Here is a 20,085-nt window from a genome sequence, read left to right as displayed (position 1 = left end):
ACTGAACAAATTACTTGGACTTTAACACAGTATTGCAAATACTCTGCATGACCCTACATCACAAAGTGCTGTTAATAAAAAGTTTTATGAAGTACATAAAACTGATGGTTTGCAGGAAGAGAAACATCTCCACCAGCACAGATCTCGGTTACAGCATACGATAAGCAGCTGCAGAAAGTCACATACAAAGTTGAATAGCTATAAACAATATGCTATGATACTAAAGTGAATCATTTATGCTCACTGTAAGGGGAAACATCACAACCAACCATAATAAGCAACAATGTAATCTAAACCCATAATTATATGACAATAACACACTAATGACTGATGAAGAAAACAGCCAACAAGATGAAATATTTCAGCATTTGACTAATCAATTTCATATGAACATCCAGAAAATGTATTTAAATTGGATACAAATTTGTGTTCCATTACAGTTTTATCGTAAAATTTTTTTTTCTCTCTCTCAATTTTTGTGAGCACAACATTTCTATTAGGAAGTTGCTTCAATTTTCTGTGAGTGGTTATGTTTGTCACACTCATAGAAGACAAACTATTAGGAAGGATTTTATATTACTCAGACATTCAACAGTTTTGGAAATCAGATTTTTTTCATATGTATGTCACAACACATTTCTAACACATATTTACCTCTTTATTTCTTAACAACACTGCACTACAAGAACTTAAGAATATTTTTGAATCCTACTTGTACGAGTACCTTTCTATATGGTTCAAACTACTCAAAATTTCTGCTGTAGTATTTGTTAATAGCTTGTAGTTTCTCAGCAATTTACATGTCACAGTGTATTGTGCGCACTTAAAGGAAGGATATTACTTTCATTTCCTGTCTTAGTGACATTCGTTCTTAGCATAAATTCGCTTTCTTCCCTGATTAATACTCAGCACCTTCTTCTCTCCTCAAACTACATCACAATTCTAACTTATTTTATTTTCTTGTAATTGTAAAACATATACAGACTACGTAACCTTCCACGAATTCCATTCTAATGCAAAATGACTCCGTACAACAACTCAGGAGTAGCACAAACGTACAAAGACCTTACCAAACATTTGTCACTACCATTCTGAATTCAGTCACATACAGAAATTGCAACTGTTCACATAACCTGAGATTCTTATTCTCCATAAAGTCCAATATGTAAAGGGATGTATTCATTCACATTTATGAGATCTACTTTCACATTTGAAAAAGTATTCACCACACAAACTCAACAAAAAAGCATAGACAATCTTCTTACATTTGCACCAAACACAGCTACCAGATACTAAGTAAATAGTTTATAAATCAGTCTTCTGGTAACAAAAAATTGTACTTAATAAGCACCAATAAAAATAATTTAAATATCTTGCGCTAATACACTACTAAGAAACTGTCCTTTTGTTCTAAACAACATTAAAGAGTTTCTCATGCCAATTCAATGTTCTTGGGGACATAAAATAGTGTATCTTTTCTGAGAAGTTCTCTGCTGATGACGGCAGCATGCCCAGTAAACTTGGTGCTAAAAGAGTTTTGTAAACATATAGAATCTGACAGGCATTTCACTCTCTTACAATGAGAGACTGTAGCAACCGCCAACTATCAGTACAAGCAAGACAAATACATACAAGCTGGTTGCTCAGAAATAATACAAATATTTCTTTCAATCAGGTTAAAAACGAAGCCACTCCACTGTGTGGCAAGCGCAAATAAAGATAGTGTACATCACTGACAGCTATAACGAAATAAACACTATCACTTTTGGAATGCCACGTGCAGAGTCAATACAATGCATGACGTGATCTGCAATATTATAGCTCATTTTACCTCGGTCTGCTTGCTTGTAAATTGTGATGCTGCCCACTTACTCATAAAAACCAGCAAATGTCTACCACACATTCAGAATGTTTCGGAAGTGCAGCAAACTCATGTTGCAGATCAGAGGTACGTGTTGAGACTGCCGAGTGAGGAACGGTTGCCGTCCTGCGCACACCCTTCAGCAGCGGAGCCGAGGGGTGCGCGCCACACACGTGATCAGTGACCACTCGTCGCACCGGGTGTGCCGCTGCCTGCTTTCAGAGCCCTGCGTCCTTGCCCTTCTTCTGCCTGGATCTGGTATGCCAGGGGGTGGATTTTGAAGCCGTACAATCTGAGGCAGTCACGACAGGAGCATTAGAATTGTCAAGTACATAGCATGAGAAATGTGGTGCAAACATGGGAAAAATCAAATAGAAAAAAAAAGAACAACTGTTCTTATTTCTAGAGACTGAAAAGTGTTAATGATTTGTTTTGTGAATAAAGTACTTCAAATATCTGTATCAAATTCTGAGTTATTCTCCTGTCATCAGTAATGACACTATGGAAATGATACTTCTATCAAAAAAATGTGATTCAATATTTGATAATAATCATTTTCATTTGTTAATACAGATAGAATTTAATAATAATAATAATAATAATGCTACCAGTGAGATTCAAACTAGCAACCTCTATGATTACATGAATTCTGCACTGCACACTTAACTAGCAGTGAACATCTTACTAAGGCACAAATATTTCATACTTAACAGTGATTCTTGAAACACTTCTAATCTTCCAAGGCGATTCCTTATCCCCCCCCCCCCCCCACTCTCTCTCTCTCTCTCTCTCTCTCTCTCTCTCTCTCTCTCTCTCTCTCTCTCTGGCAGAACTGTGTCTTACTCTTTTAGAAAATTGACGTCCTGGCACTGACACAAAGGGGTCTTTAGCCCATGGGATAACTGCAAAGCAAAAGGAGGAGGGGGTGGGGGTAAAATAATTACTGCCTTATTTCATTTTATACAGAACCTGACATTAAAATCTACCATACAAAGTGTGACTACGCAATAACAGGACTATTGCTGTGAAAAATTTTATTTCAAAAACGTACATATCTAGTTATTGTCACCCTCAATATACTCCCCTCCTATCCCTATACACCATGCAAATTTTCCATTGATGGAAACAGTGCTCGATGTCCTCCTCAGTGAGCTCCTCGATGATGTGTGCCACTTTTTCTTTCAGTTCTTCAATGGACTGAAATCTTGTTCCTTTTAATGAAGATCTGACCTTCGGAAAGATAAGAAAGTCACATGCTGCTAGGTCAAGAGAATACGGTGCGCGATCAAACAATGGGATGCTGTCCTCCCTAGAAACTTCTTAACACACAATGTGCTATGAGCCAGTGCATTGTCTTGATGCAGAACCGACAACTTGTTCTTCCACAGTTCAGATCTTTCTTTCTTATTTTCTGAAGGAATTGAGCAAGAACCTCAAGGTAGTAATGCTGAATAGTTTGACCTTCAAGAACCAAGACGATACACCATTCTCCGAGTATCCAATTTCGACTTGCTCATTAGAGCTCTTTTCGCTCTTGGTGAAGTTGGACCCTTCTGTTGCATGGACAGACATTTTAGTTTCTGCATTATAAGCGAAAAACCAAGGTTTGTGACATGTTACCTATCTCTCCCAGATATTAGAATCATTTTCAACGGCATTCCAAGTATCAAGGAGTACAAACTTTTAAAGAATTTATTCTTGTTCAATTGTGAGGATTTTCGTCACCAGTATCGCATCAATTCAGAGGCTGTCAACAATGGCCTGCACGCTGTATATTGTTGAAATTCTTTATACAATCATAGTAATAATCAAGCTTACCAACCATGAAGGTGAAAGAAGAACGTTCAATTTTTTAATGGAAATTCACCAGACTTATCAAACCATCCTTGTATACCGCAATATAATGTATCATTATTGTGGACCTGCAAATCTGTAGAAAAATTTTGACTTCCATTACATCTTCCATGTAAGTATTCATTAACTATAAAATTTAAGTTTTAATGTGAGAGTGAAAACCAGGTCACGTCTATTCTGGGCAACACAAATGACACATTCCAACAGAATGTGAGGGCATATGAAACACAGTGTAGCTACACAATCCTTGTCAGCAACATACATCTGGCAGTCACTTTCATTCCCTACAATAGTATCTGAATGGAGGCTGCATTAGAAATGACATGCATAACAATAACATACATTTATCGTACTGATCTGATAATTGGGACCTTCATTGGCAGTTAGAAGAGGAAACCTCTACATCTACATACACACTCTGCAAAACCACTGTGAAGTGAATGACAGAAGGTACTTTTTATCTTACCATACGTTAGTTTCCTTCTGCTTCAGTAGCATACGAAGCATGGGAAGAATTACTGCTTAAACGTCACTGTATCATCCGTAACTAGTGTTATCTTGTCTTTGCAGGTGCTGCTGGAGTGATGCGTAGGGGGATGAAGAGTGAAGAGCGTCTCTCGATTGTTCACTTAATACTAGTTCTCAAAATTTTGTAAGCAGGCTTTTTCAAGATATCTGGCATCTGTCTTCAAGCATCTGCCAATTCAGGTTTTATGACAGTTCTGTGATGCTCTCTTACGAATCTCACAAACTTGCTACTATTGTGCCATCAACTGTATAATTTTAATGTCCCCAGTTAGTCATATCTGTTGTGTGTCACCAGAGCAATATTCTAAGATGGGAAGCAGAAGTCATTGCAAAGTAGTCTCCTTTCCAGGCCAACTGCATTTTCCCAGTATCCTGCAATGAACTGAGGTGTGCCACCTGCCTAACCTGCAATTTTGCCTAAGTGATCTTTCCATTTAATATCCTTGCAAACTGTTAAATCCAGGTATTTGTACTAATTGACATATTTCAACTGAATGCACTGATGTGGTAGTTACAGGATGCAGTAGAGAACTGATTATCCAAGTACTGTCAAATGAAACATAACTGAAAACATTCCATCTGGCAAATACCAAGTTGCATATATGAGCATTCACACGTTCCACTGTCGCTGGGCTGCTCAGTTCCACAGTTTGCCCTTCACTGGCAACTGTCACTGCTGCTATTCAGTGATGACAGCTGAACTTTCGCTTGTGACAGAATGTGGTGCTGTGGTACCCTTTTGCAAGGGTGACTACATGTAAACAAGTTGTTAGCATTTGAAGTACAACAATTTTTTTTATTTTGTTTTTATTATCTAGTTGAGCCTCTACGGACTGTGTGGTAACAACTTAATTTTAGTGTATGTCTTGTTCTTGTTCCAGCTTTGACTTCCTGCCAGTATCTTCTGAGCCCTCCAAGAAGTGCCTGTTTATGCTCTTCGGATAATGGTCCTCATCATCTTTTGGATGTCGATGCCATTTTAAAACCTTTGTAGTTGTTCACCAATCTTCTAAATTTGTTCCTGTCAGGAATCTCTCTTTCTGAGATACCAATCTGCCCAAGATCTTTTTCACATTCTTTGAATCATCTGGGCAACGTTTTCTTAGATTGGATGAAACTCCATATTCTTTTAGTTAGTCAGTCACCATCCATCCTCATGAGATGACCGTAAAATAACAACCGTCTCTTCTTAATGTATACTGTGATAGGTTCTGTCTTACTGTACAAGTCCTCATTTGCTCTCATTCGTCATTGTCCATCAACCCATCTATTACCTAGGCTTTTCCTTAATGTCCTACACTCTCGCTTTTCCAGCTGCTCAGCTTGACCTTGTCTATTCATGGTCAAAGTTTCAGACGCACATAAGCCCCCAGGTTTTACAACTGTATTATAATATCAGAACTTGAACCCTATACTCATAGACTTTTTGTTATAGGCATTCTTCGTCAGGTGGTATGCTTGGTCTAACTTCCTCATCCTGGCATTAATTGCTTCTTCTTCTAATCCATTCTCATGGATGACTTCACAGAGATACCTGAAATTCTTAACTCGTCCGATTTTCCCCAGATTGGTGACCATCCATTCACGTCCATTGAAGCTGTTCGTCATATATTTTGTCTTTTGAATGGAGATCTGGAGTCCAACTTTTTCAGCAATTTCTCACGGCCTATTGATCTTGTTGACTGCTGACTATGTTGTTAGCAAAAATGGCCAGGTCATCCGCAAAGGCCAAGCTGTCAATGTACACCCCTTTGTTCTTAGGACCAAGTCTGAACCACTCTTCATCTGTTTCTTCTTGAGCTAACAACTTTCTCTAATCTCGAATGACCTTTTCCAAGATGCAGTGCAGTTGAAAAGGAGTGGGGATAGTCCATCTCCTTGTCTTATGCCCGTTCTGACTGTAAAGTGTTCTGATATCACACCCATAAATTTTATTTTTGACACTGTGTTAGAGTTCATTTGATCAGCTTTCTTGATGTATCATCTAACCCAAACTCTTCCAAAATATTCGTTAATTCCTGACAGTCGGATGTCATATGCCTTCTGAAAATCAACAAACAGGACCATGTAGATATTTTCTCCTGTTTTTTTGTACCTGATGATGTTCTTAAGGTTAAAGATCTGTTCTGGGCAAGAACAACCCTTTCTAAAACCAGCTTGATACTCCCCAATCAGCTGCTCAAGATGACCTTGTATTCTGTTCTGTATTGCTTTGGAGGGAATCTTAAATGGAACAGATACTAATGAGATGCCCCTATAGTTATTGCTAATCATTTTATCGACTTTTTTGTGTAGAGGCTGGATTAACACTGACTGCCATTCAGTTGGTATCATCCCAGTTCTCCAGATCTCCTCAAAAAGTTGGACTAGTACATCTAAAGTTTCATTATTTCCGCCACTACTGAATCCTCTCCATATGCCTTATTATTCTTAAGGTTAATGATGATCTCTTTGATCTCCTCTTTACTAGGTGGAGATGAGTTGGGTAGTTTGTGAATCGTGGCACATACAAGGAATCTTTCTTTCGGTTCATCACAATAAAGTAGGTTTTCAAAATAATGAGACATGATGGTGCAGTCTTCTTTGTTGTTCAGGCCGAGCTTTCCATTTTCGTCTCTAAAACAAAGACTAGGGGCTTGGTATCCTTTCAAATTGAATTTGAACGTCTGATAGAAGTCTCTGCCATTGTTTCTCCGGAAATCCTGATCAATCTGTTCTAACTGCTGTTTCTCATATAATTGCTTAGCCATCCATAGAGCTCTGGCTGCATATTTTCGAACTTCACAGAATACATCAAAATCTTCAGGTCTCCTGGTAGAGTTCCACTTTTTCCATGTATTTGTTCTTTCAGCCACCACCTCATCACAAACCTTATTCCACCATCTACACTTTCTCTTTTTAGCTGTCAGGTTTGCAGTATTAGATGCTTGTTGGATCTTGGAGGCAATGTCTTTCCATTTATGGGATTGAAATGTCAGATGCTAGTGTTATTGTTCCAATGCGTTTTGACTGATTTTGAGCTTAGCAATGTCATATTTATGAATTTTATTTCCGGTTTACACAGCCTTATTGAGAAGGATGAAATTCATTTTGATCTTGGAGAGGTAACGATCCGAGTCAAACTAGGCACCTCTCTGTACTTTAACCTTCATTATTTCCTTTACTGCTCTCCTAGAGACTGCTACATGATCAATCCGTTTCTCTCCACACACATTGCCTGGTGATCGCCAAGTCTTCGGTTTACTTGGCTTGTGTTTGTAAAATGTTGACATTATCTGAAAACTGAAGGATCGACACAGATTGAAGAGCCTTATACCTTTTCTGTTAGTCATCTTGTGAGCAGGATACTTTCCATTTGTTGATATGAATTGCGGTTCTATTCCCATTGAGCGTTAAAGTCACCTAGTAGGATCTTTATGTTCTTAGATGGTATTTTCTCTAACTGTTCTTCAAGAAGGGCCCAAAACTGTTCAACTTTCTCAGAAATACAACAATATTAAACATCAAAAAGAAAATTAAATCCATTACATAATATGCAAGTGTACTTGCCAGTGAAGAGGGAAGCTTGCACAGAAAAATCGTGAAAATAACAACACCAGGATGACATACGGGATGAAGTTTGGAATTAGCGCTTTCCTTCAGACGATTCGTACGATGAACAAAGAGACAGTGTCATGCGAACCAGAGACCTGCGCACACCAGTTATACACTGGGGAACTACAGAAAACTGGTACACCTGCCTAATATTGTTTAGGGCCCCCATGAGCATGCAGTGCCACAAAATGACATGGCATGGACTTGACTAATGTCTGAAGTAGTGTAGGAGGGAATTGACAGCATGAATCCTGCAGGGCTGTGCATAAATCCATAAGAGTACGAGGGGGCATAGATCTCTTCTGAACAGTACGATGCAAGGCACCCGAGATATGCTCAATAATGTTGATATCCGGGGAGTTTGGTGGCCAGCGGAAGTGTTGGAACTCAGAAGTGCTCCTGGAGCCATTCTGTAGCAATTCTGGACTTGTGGCGTGTCACATTGTCCTGCTGGAATTGCCCAAGTCTGTCAGAATTCACAATGGACATGAATGGATGCAGGTGATAAGAAAGGATACTTATGTCAGAGTGATATCTAGACTTATCAGGGGTCCCATATCACTCCAACTGCACAGGCTCCATATCATTACAATGCGTCCACCAGCTTGAACACTCTCCTGCTGACATGCAGGGTCCACGGATTCACAAGGCTCTCTCCATACCTGTACACGTCCATCCACTTGATACAATTTGAAACAACACTCGGACTAGGCAACATGTTTCCAGTCATCAACAGTCCAATGTCTGTGTTGACAGGCCCTGGTGAGGTGTAAAGCTTAAATCTTGATAACCTGCCAATGTAGTGGCAGTAACAGATCTAACAGCTGCACCAGACACTTGCTGTCTCATGTAGGTCTTGTGGACTGCAGCAGCAAATTCTGCCCGTTCACATCTCTCTGTATTTGAATACTCACGCCTATACCAGTTTCTTTGGTGCTTCAGTGTATGATATTGGCTGCTCCACTGACCGTGCACGTTATTGGGTTTCTCCCAATTCACGTTGGATGAAGAGCCTTAAGGTGGTTTAATGGCAGACTGAAACTGGTTGCATAAATAATGTGATGCATTACTGATGGCTAAAGTTATTTTAATTTATTTTCAGTTCTGAAAGGATCTGAACACCAAGAACAGTGGGATACTGTCCAATTACTGCCTTTAAAACGATTGCCAGATTTAACAGCAATAAACAAAGTTTTAACACACTGAAGCCAAAACAGATTTGCAGAATTTTTTCCCTAAACTGTAGGTCTATTTCAATGGCCACTTTGAACTTTCAAAATCACACTATGTAGCCTCAGTTCTCTGTGTTTTTGTAAGACATGTGTACAAAAACTTTATGTACAGTTTTGTGTTAATTCATTGTTTCTTTGTTTCATATTCCTATGGCCTTTGGTGCACTATGTTTTCGTGAATGATCAGTTATCTGAACACGTCCCATCTCCAATTGTTTGAAATACTTGATAATCCATTGTACCACATTTTGGCATTTTTTGAAATATACAATTTTACATTTTTCAAAGACAAAACAAAGTTGCCAATCTTTGCACTAATTTGAAATCATACGAAGATTTGACTGGACGTTTGTGCAGCTTTCTCAGGTTTTATATCATTATAGACAACTGCACCACCTGCAAAAATTACTACTGATGTTGTGTGCCAAGTCATTAACCCTTTTCTGCTACAGATGTGCTCTCTGCATTCTGTGCTGAGGGCAGCTTTTGATATGGCCATACTGCTCACCAAATTCTGGTGCCTGTGCTAAGAGAGAGCGTTCCAGCCAACCCGAAATACTTATCATCCATTTTTTCAAGAACTATTAGGTGAAAAATTTGATTTCTTACTCTGATATCTTCACTCAATAAAGAACTGAATTTCTTTTCATCAGCCAGCATGCTTACTGTGTTGCATCAAATTACGTAAAATACTACATGCAATTTTAAATAGTTTACCGAGGTAGAAACACATTGTGTAAACTTTGTGTATGGTTGATTTTAGCTCTTACATTGCAGTGAGTGACACACCTGGTGAATGACACAGCAGGATGCATATACATGTCCGCATCAGTGAAAGGTTTAATACACAATATGAACAACTGTCCCAACACACTTCGCTACAGCATATCTGAAGCTGCTTCTGAAAGGAGGAGAACTGTGATTCTTCTCCTGTTGCTACTTAATCAGCAGGATTGTGAAATGGACCCCCCACCCCTTTCCCTCCCCCAACATAAGGATGGATGTTTCATTCCTGGCAAAAAGCACTAAAGGACTGTGGGCCAAACAGGAAATGATACAATCATATAGAATGGTTTAATGAGAACAATTCTGTAGCATTATTCTAAAACTTAAGACATCTTCACAATGGGTCAGTGGGAGTGAAGTGCCATGCAACAACTACAAAGGTCACAGGTTCAATCCCCAGTCACTCCGAGGATTTTAATCTGTCACCTGTCACTACCTTCACCACTGGCTACATTTATTACTGTGAATTTGCCAAGATTTACAGTGGTTTAGGATGCATGTTAAACTATGGGTACACCTGTCAGAGTTCAAGAGTCAGAGGAAGGCAATACACTGTGGTGTCCGAACCAACTTTCAGGTTTTTGCTTTGTTCTTGTAAGACATATTTTTAAAAAATTACCTTGTAGAATGTTGTACAGAAACTAAAAACTTATCAGCTACCACAACTTTTTTTTATATCTGTAAGAGGAAAGAAGATAATTTTTCATTTTAATGTGACATACCTTGGAACAAATTGTTGTGTTGGTTTCGGTGGACGACACTCTGGGTGGACCATGAAAACCATCTGAGGAAATGACGTTCCAAAGAAAGCTCCATCCACTTTGTGATGTCTGGTGGATTTTGGAACATACACGTCATTAGACTTTGGGCAGTACAGTTTCACCATTTCTTCTCCAGGAATGTCTGACAAACCTATGGAAAATAACAGTATCACATTAACATTCAGTAACAGGAGGAGATAATTTCTTAACGGAAAATCTGAATTTGAAAGCTTTGGAAGTTTTTTGTCTATATATAAACTGAACCCAAGACATTTCAAGAAACCATAATAATTCAATAAAATAGCAGCTAACTCACCATATGTAGCTCTCGAGCCATGGATGCATGAGGGTTATTCCGATAGTCAGTTCCATTGACATACATACAAAAAATGCCAGTGATTTTTGCTGGTTTACAGAGATGAAAAAATGTCTTGGGTTTCAGTGGTTTGAAGATGATGACAAGTTAAAGGAGAGTGTCAAAGTATGACTCAGTTCACAAGTGGAAGAGTTGTAACTTATTTCCCAATATGACTAGTGCCAAAATGTAGGGGGAAATTATGTAGAAAAATAGCTTTAAGCTGCATGTAATAAAAGCTTTTTATGTATTAGTGCTCCTTTTTTTACTTTTCTTTTTTTTTTTTTTTTAAAAAAAAAAAATAATTATGTATTTACTACAAATACCTATCGTATCACTTGAAAACATATAATCATTGTTCAATTACACTACAATCTAAACTTTCACAGATATTCCAAAAAATATATTGACTTCTCTTTCCATTTTCTAATGAAGTGTCACTGAATCAAATTTATTTCCTGATCCTTGCTTGGTGGTAGCAGCAGGCATTCAAATTATAAAGGGAACAACCAAAAACAGTCAGACATACTGTCTGGCCCCATACATGTGGGCAACAGCTCAGGATCACTGTCATATCAGAGTGCACAAAATGTGTGCGATAGGGCAATGGACAACGGCAAGGGGTGGTGTATCGCATCATGCTCTGGCCAGAAGCGCTGAGCGTTGTTCATCTATAGTGTGCACTTAGATGTGCAAGTAGAACATTTTAGCACTGATTCATGTTGGTTCAGATTAAAACACTTGGCCATTTCAGTGGCTATGAGAGTTACCAGAATAACCCCCCCCCTCCCCTCCCCCTTCCCCAGGAGTTCAGCTAGGAACTGTTTGATCATCCACCTTACAGTCCTGACCTTATTCCCATTGATTTTGATCTTTTCTCGCAGTTCCAGAAATTCTTGTTGTCTGCTCAGCATTTTTGCAATAACAAAAATGCTGAAGATGACTAACACATGGGTGAATTCCCAAGTGGCAGATTTCTAGGGCACAAGAATACAAAAGTTGATCCCACAATACGAAGAGTGTCTATTTTGATGATGATTTGAAAGTAGGGAAACTTAATTTCTGGGAGATCAGCCTAAAGCATTCAAAGCTTTTATGACACACATTATGTTAAAAAGTGATAACATTAGTTTTCTAACCACATATATCTTTCTTAGGTGTCAGACTCAGAAACAGTGGCCCAATGTGCCATTTACCACAATCTTGTCTGTTACCAGGGTAAACAACAGCTGCATTGTGTGGTGTCTGACAGACAGGGAACACACCGAGACTACAAAATTACATCTCTCTCTGTGCGAAATGTATTGCACAGATGCTTTCCCACTTCCACACCTTTGTAAGCAGTTGTCCCACAAAGTCTCCAAAGCTGCATTAACCCTCGAGTGGCTGCATCCATTTTTGTAGCACAAGCAGGTGGGCGGCACACTTTGTACACATTTAAAGAATAGCTGTCTTCATGATACCAACATAAACGCGAATATACACTATCACAGTCTAGTTTAATTAAACGACTGTAAGACAAACTTACACTATATGAGCTAAACACTGTTCAATTAAAAATAAACTTTCACTATATTGCTCTGACGCAATGTGCTAGTCCTACCCCACAGTAATGACCACCTCAAAGCAGTAAGCAGTGCAGTTGCACCAAATCACATCCAACCGCTCATTAGGTTGCTAATTATCTCTTCTACAACTCCCTCTTTGTGGGATTCTGTCACTAGCTCAGAATCTTGGTCATCACCTTGCATGGTCATACATGTTTTCTCACCTAGCATGTAGTTTATTTTATATTACTGCTGCTCACTTGGACATGACAGCACAACTGAGCACTGGGTTAGCTGAAGCAATACCAAAGGAACAGGATGGGCTCACAGTTGTACAGCAACAGTGGAATGGTGCTACACAATGTTATTTATGGTTGGTGCACTTCACACAAAGGTGCGCCTGCTCGATGGGTAAGAGTGAATTCTTTACCCTGATTAACAAGATTTGAAGACACTTATTTCTAAAGATGCATTAATTATTTTGTCCCTAGACCTATCACTGGAGCAAATAATTTACCATCTTTTAAAAATATGAATAAGGTCCTCAATTAAACTATGCTTCACCAGTCTGTTTGTGTTCTGTGGAAAAAAAAGGCAAAAACTGGAGTGAGATTAGTGGATGTAAGACATGCCACTTGTAATTTGATAAATTACAGACACAGAAAGACTTAGTTTATGTTTTATTCTCCACTCTTGTTTTTACAGGCAATCCAATGGAAGGATTATTATCAATACAAGAGATTGCTCTCCTTAAGACTTGCAGACATGTATGCAAACTGCCACAAAAGGAAACCCAAAAAGTTTGAAACATAGAAATATTCTTTTGAAATTCTGTCTGTAATAGAGAGTGTTTGAAATTTTTTAGCCTCTATCATGCAGCACTTCCCCAATTTCAGAGGGCAATATGGGTAAGCAAAAGAAGTGAGCCCAAACATGCAGACAATGTGGCTGGGAGAGGAGTGATGGGCAGGGAATGAGTTTCATCTTCCTCATACACTGCAGCCAATATTCCTACATTTCACACTGGCCAACTACTGCCACAATGGATTACGAATATTCTTTTCTAAAATGAAAGAAAGAAAAAAGAAATAAGTGCCTGTCTTAATGTCAAGAGCACAGATGGAAAGCCAGTACTAAGCAAAGAAGGGAAAACTACGGTGGACAGAATGTTAGAGAAAGGGAAGAGGAAGAAGATGAAGATGAGATGAGAGATACAATACTGCAAGGAGAATTCGACAAAGTACTGAAAGACTTGCATTGAAACAAGGTCCCTGGAGTAGACAATATTCCCTTAAAAGTTATTGAGTGTCTTGGGAGAGCCAGCCAAGAAAAAACTATTTCATCTAGTGTGCAAGATATTTGAGAAAGGTGAAGTACCCTCAGACACAAGAATAGTTTAAAAATTCCTATTCTGCTGGTGATAGGTGCCGACAGGTGTGAATAATACGGACAATCAGTTTAACGAGTCACAATTGGAAATACTGCATTGATTTTTATACCATACAGAAGGATGGAAAAACTGGTAGAAGCTGACCTTAGGGAGGATAAGTTTTGGTTCCAGAGAATTTTAGAAACACATGAGACAATATTCACTTTACTACTCATCTTCAAAGATAGGTTGAAGTATGGCAAACCTACATTTATAGCATTTGTAGATTCAGAGAAAACTTTTGACAATGTTTACTGAAATAACTCAAATTCTGAAAGTATCAGGAATATAACAGAGAGAATGAAAGGTTATTTACAACTTGTACATAAACCAGACAGCATTTATAAGAGTCTAAAGATATGAAAGGGAAGCAGTAGATGAGGAAAGAGTGAGACCCCTTTCCCCTATGTTATCCAATCCAATACACAAAGCAAGCAGTAGATGAAACAACGGGAAAATTTGGAAACTGAATTAATGTACATGGAGAAGAAATAACACTTTGAATCTTGGTGACGATACATTCTATGAGTGACAGTAAAGGACTAGGAAGAGAAGAGCAGTTTACTGGTATAAATAGTAGCTTGAAAAAGAGGTTAAAAGGTAAACATAAAAAGCACAATAATGGTAATGTAACGTAGTCTAATTAAATGAAACCATGTCAAGGGAGTTAGATTAGGGAGGGAGACACTAGGAGTAATAGATTAGTTCTGCTATTTTGGCAGGAAAATAATTATGATGTGACCTAATCGGTCCCTTGTTCCTAATAAAACAATGCCATAAGTGTGAGAATAAAACGAACGAAACATATAACACGAAACATATAACACGAAACATATAACACAAAACATATAACACAAAACATATAACACAAAACAGAAAGAAAGGAAAAGCCACAAGAACGAAGGGAAGGCAACGAACACTAAAAGAAGCAAAAGAGGACAAGAAAACAACAGACGCTAGAAACAGAAGAGTGTAAAACATGAAAGCAGATTACAGTGGCTGGCCAACGACGAGAATAAAAAGGGAAAGCCAGCCACTCTGCAACACACTAAACCCTCCACCCTAAAAGCACTAGGGCGGAGGACACAGAGGGACAAAGGACACGCACTAAAACCTGCATAGAAGTATAAAACCCACTCTCACAGATAAAACATAAAACTAAAGCTGGTCTGGAGGCAATGTTGCCCATCACTGAAGGCAGGGTGCTGGGAAAGTTAAAAGTCTGCCACATAGTGGCTAAAAGTGGGCACTCCAGCAAGAGATGGACGACTGTCATTTGGGAGCCACAGCGACACTGAGCTGGGTCCTCGCGATGGAGTAGGTAACCGTGCGTTAGCCACGTGTGGCCAATGGGGAGCTGGCAGAGGACAACTGATTCCCTGCGAGAGGCCTGTGTGAAACACTTCCACACACTCATAGTCTGCTTGGTGACACGCTGTTTGTTGTGCGTGCTTTTATGCCATTCCATCTCCCAAAGCCGGAAAACCCTGTGGTGTAAGACAGAACACAGGTCAGCTTCAGAGATGCCTATCTCCAGAAGAAATTTCCGCGTCGCCTGTTTGGCCAGCCTGTCAGCAAGTTCATTGCTGGGATTCTGACGTGTCCTGGGGTCCTCACAAACACCACGGAATGGCAGGACTGTTCCAGGGCAAAGATGGACTCCTGAATGGACGCTACCAGAGGGTGGCAAGGGCAGCACTGGTTGATAGCTTGCAGGCTGCTCAGTGAGTCAGTACACAGGAGAAATGACTCCCCAGGGCATGAGCGGATGTACTTAAGAGCATGAGATATGGCAGCCAGCTCTGCAGTGAGAATACTGCAGCCAACTGGCAAGGAGTGCTGCTCAATACGTCCTCCATGAACATACGCGAAGCCTGTGTGATCACCAGCCACCGAGTTGTGTGCGTAAACCACTTCGGAGCCCTGGAACACATCAAGAATCGAGAGGAAGTGACAGCGGAGAGCGGCGGGGTTCACGGAGTCCTTAACGCCATCCAAAAGGTCGAGACAAAGCTGCGGCCGAGGCGTACGCCATGCAAGGCGTACGTGAACGGACCGCAAGTAGAGGTGATAAAGGGAAGGACTCCAGTTCGGAGAGCAGGGACTGCATGCGAACCGCAACTGTTTGCCCCAAACTGGGCCGCTCATGCAGGAGATGGACTGCTGCGGGCGGTAAAAGGAGACGGTAATTCGAATGCTCTGGGGAACTACGAATGTGTGCTGCGTAACTGGCAAGCAGTTGCGCATGTCTGATCTGCAGTGGAGGGACACCAGCCTCCACCAGGACGCTCGTCACCGGACTCATCCTAAAAGCTCCTGTCACTAATCCAACCAGACAGTGGTGCACAGGGTCAAGTAAATGCAACGCTGAAGGTGCTTCCGAACCATAAACCACACTCCCACAGTCAATTCAGGATTGGACAAGAGCTCTGTAGAGCTGCAGCAGCATAGAGCGACCTGCACCCCAATTGGTGTTGCTCAGGCAATGGAGGGCACTGAGGTGCTGCCAGCAGTTCTGCTTAAGCTGATGAAGATGAGGGAGCCAAGTCAATCAAGCAACGAAAACCAGTCCTAGGAACTGATATGTCTGCACTACAGTGAGTGGATCATCATTAAGGTAAAGTGCGGGTTCCGGATGAACAGTACAACGCTGACAGAAGTGCATGACACATGACTTTGTGGCTGAAAAAGTGGAAGACGTGGGCTAGAGCCCATGACTGCGCCTTGTGGATGGCTCCCTGGGGGCCGCTCGGCAACAACAGTACAGGAGTAGAAGTACAAAATGCAGAAGTCGGAGGGCCCGACAGCTGCTGCTAGACTGTTAATCGCCACTAAAAATAGACAGACTCTCAATACAGAGCCCTGCGGGACTCCATTCTCCTGGATATGGATGGAACTATGGGAGTCAGCAACTTGGACACGGAAAGTACAGAGTGACAGGAAGCTTTGGATAAAAATCAGGAGTGGTCCCTAGAAACCCCACTCATACAATGTGGCAAGGATATAATGTCACCAAGTCGTGTCTTACGTTTTACGTAATTAAAAGAAACACGGCAATCTGGTGTTGCCATCTGGAAAAGGTTGTTCGGATGGCAGACTCGATGGACACAAGATTATCACTGGTAGAGCGAGCCTGGTAGAAGCCGCCCTGTCACTGAGCCAGCAAGCTACGTGACTCCAGGGTCCACCCCAACCGCAGCTAATACATACAGGGGTACTGCACCATCTGGAGGAAGATATACATTGTAGACAGTTATTTCCTGCATCGTCCTTATTCTGACAGCCGCAGCTTCAAGAGGGGTTTGAAGGCAGAGGGCATGGGTCCGCATTTCTGGGAACCAGGTTTGCTGGAGGGCAATGTAGATAGCAGGTGTAAAGCTGAACAGTTGCCGTGGCTCAGTCAGGCGGTGGAAAAAACTGCTGCAATTCCACTGGAGGATGACACCGTGAGACTGGGAAGGCGTGGAACATTCAATGAGGCAGTTTACGCCTCAGAGTCACCAGCTGCCACCGATTTATTGCCTGAGCAGTGTATATCCATTGTATCTGAGGGTCTGGCGAGATCTAGGTCCTCAGCGGACGCCAAAATCTCCACCTCATCCTCAGCCACAGAGCTTGTAGGTAGTGGTGGTGTGTGTGCGCCACCACGATTCCCTTGGTCTTAGGGGTTTTCTTTCGCTGCTCTTTGGGTTTCCCTGGCAGGTAGGACTTCACTGGCTCCGTCTCTGGGACTGAGGATGAGCGTGAAGCCCTATGAGCAGCTGCTTTTGGACTCGTCAACCACTGGCGGGTGTAGTCTTTCCTCCTAGAAGAAACTTGGGAAGGGAGTGACCCAACGGACCCCTTCCTAGCGAGAGAAGCCAACAAGACTTACACTTCTCCGGCTTAGAATTGGGGACGGACGTCCCTGATGGTTTGGGGGGGTGGGGTTTTGCTCCCGAAATAGGTGGTGCAGCCGCAACAGGGAGGAAAATGTCCCTCACCATCAAGGGGGCAGGTGTAGTTTTCCGGCTCTGAGAGGAGACCTGGGTTGGCGTAGTCTATGGTGCCAGAGCTGTTGTAGTGGTGGTTAAGACGATTTCATACGCACAGGATGCAGGCATTCAAATTTTCTCTTAGCCTCAGTGTAGGTCTTCCTGGAGAATCCTGCAGTCAGGCGAGAAAGGCAAATGGTGCTCTCCGCAGTTGACACAGATGGGAGGCGGGGCACATGGAGTATTGGGATGTGATGGGCATCCGCAATCTCGACATGCGACGCTGGAAGTACCGCGGGAAGACATGTTCGAACTTCCAGCACTTAAAAGCACTGTATCACACCAGTAGATCATCACCTTGACCTTCTCGGGCAATGTATCACCCTCGAAGGCCAAGATGAAGACACTGGTGGCAACCTGATTCTTCCCACTCTTCTTTTAAGTTATCGAATTTCTCATTTAATTGTCTATTATCATCTTTAAGTGAAACAATCAGATTTTCAAGTGACTCAAACTTCTTGTCAAATTTTTCATTTAGTAAACCCATATTTTCTGGAGTAACCCATTTGAGTGTTAAATTTTTCAGTTTGGGAATCAAATTTAGTATCAAACTTATCATCTATATGTCGCATATTCTCAGTTAACTGACGTTGCATACTGGCCACGAATTTAATAATAATATCATCATCTTTAAGCTCTGTAACATTTAATGTAAGGTTCCTGTGAAACTATGGTATTTATAGACTCCTGTATATTACCATTTCTACTTTTTCTTGGGTTTGCTTCTACTGTTACCTCCACATCAATGATATTAGTAGCACTTAAATTATGTGATTGCTGTCCTATATTTATTACATTTGGCACTCCTTCACCAATATTTTCCTCACTCAAATGACTTTTTGTAATAATGTGATGTGTATCTCACACAGAGTCTAAGTGAAACTGGATTTGTCTCTATTCGGCTCAAAATCACAAAATGAAATTTACTGCACAGGTCAGTGAACTGTCACGGGCACTTTTAGCACTAAGTGGTAACTCATCTAAGAGTAAATTCTGCACATAAATTCACACTTTTTACATGCATACAAAAATCAAAATACCTTTATATTAAACAGATAAATAATGGCATGCAATTAATAATTAAACATTCCCTATTCTAAACAAACATCAAGAACTTTTATTTCATAATCAGTAAAATTTTATCCCGTGAAAGAAACTACTAGTCGGCTAAATCGGATTCAGATTACTGTCAACTCATGCCTGGACGGTAACATCACGAATTGATACTTGCTTGGAATGAACGAAATACTTTTACTGAAAAATACTATCAGTTGAGTAATTTACGGACTTTTATGACAAATTTGGTACCTCTTGCGCCGTTACACCTGCATTAACTTGAAATGTTACTGCAGTAGGGCACAGAGGAGCATTGTATTTGTTACACTTTTAACATTGTTATTTTGCATTTGTCCATGTCGCAGATTGACATGTCATTGTTGAAAACAATTATCTCATAACCAACAACTGGGGGAAAATAGAGGGCTCTCTCTCTCTCTCTCTCTCTCTCTCTCTCTCTCTCTCTCTCTCTCTCTCTCTCTCTTTTTTTTTTAAATCTCAGGCAGGTAGAGATGAACATGGGACAACACTCACACAGCACCCATGAGTATAGACATGTATATAATGTTTTGTAGCCCTTTCAACTTTTAAGAAATAGCAATATTGCTGTCAGCCGGTCACATAGTGCTATAGCTTCTCTCATGATAGTATTAGTTATAGTGCTACAACAGCTCCTCTCGTGATAGTTAATCAATGGTTTTCTGAGTGATAGGGGGTTCCCACATATTTCTCCACTGAATCTGAAATTATTATACAAGCTCATAAAGTAACATTAATAAGTTTTTCATTTTACCCCATCGTTGCAGCACGTGCCATGCTTATTCTTTTGTAATTTTTCCTGAGAAAATCACAAAAGCAGCCGGGCCAAAATGAGCAAAGTTTTGTCATCCAAGTTTCAGGCATTCAAAATACAAAACAATGTTGTACAAGTGTGCTTTAAGTAGCTTCAACAGTGGTTCCAGAACTGCTTACTGCTCACTCAGTGCAAACGCATCATTCAAAAGTGGCTACCAGATACAGCATTGTTTAACAGCAAAGGTTTTCAGTG

At 40.6% G+C, this 20,085-nt stretch overlaps 1 protein-coding gene across 6 annotated transcripts in view; it reads right to left on the bottom strand.

Moving 5' to 3' along the window:
* Positions 1-640: 640 nt before the first annotated feature.
* LOC124550614 (casein kinase II subunit beta-like) overlaps positions 641-20,085 on the bottom strand; it is a 53,833-nt gene continuing 34,388 nt past the window's right edge. For all 6 annotated transcript variants that reach the window (XM_047125338.1, XM_047125337.1, XM_047125340.1 and 3 more), the window contains exons 5-6: positions 10,578-10,767; positions 641-2,153 (exon numbers count right to left, since the gene is read on the bottom strand). In XM_047125338.1, the coding sequence (XP_046981294.1) occupies positions 2,039-2,153; positions 10,578-10,767 (305 nt within the window). In that variant the 3' untranslated portion in view covers positions 641-2,038. The remainder of the gene's footprint in view (positions 2,154-10,577; positions 10,768-20,085) is intronic.

The sequence above is a fragment of the Schistocerca americana genome, chromosome 9, assembly GCF_021461395.2.
Source record: "Schistocerca americana isolate TAMUIC-IGC-003095 chromosome 9, iqSchAmer2.1, whole genome shotgun sequence".
Lineage (NCBI taxonomy): Eukaryota > Metazoa > Arthropoda > Insecta > Orthoptera > Acrididae > Schistocerca > Schistocerca americana.
This window is presented reverse-complemented; position numbering and strand designations above follow the sequence as displayed.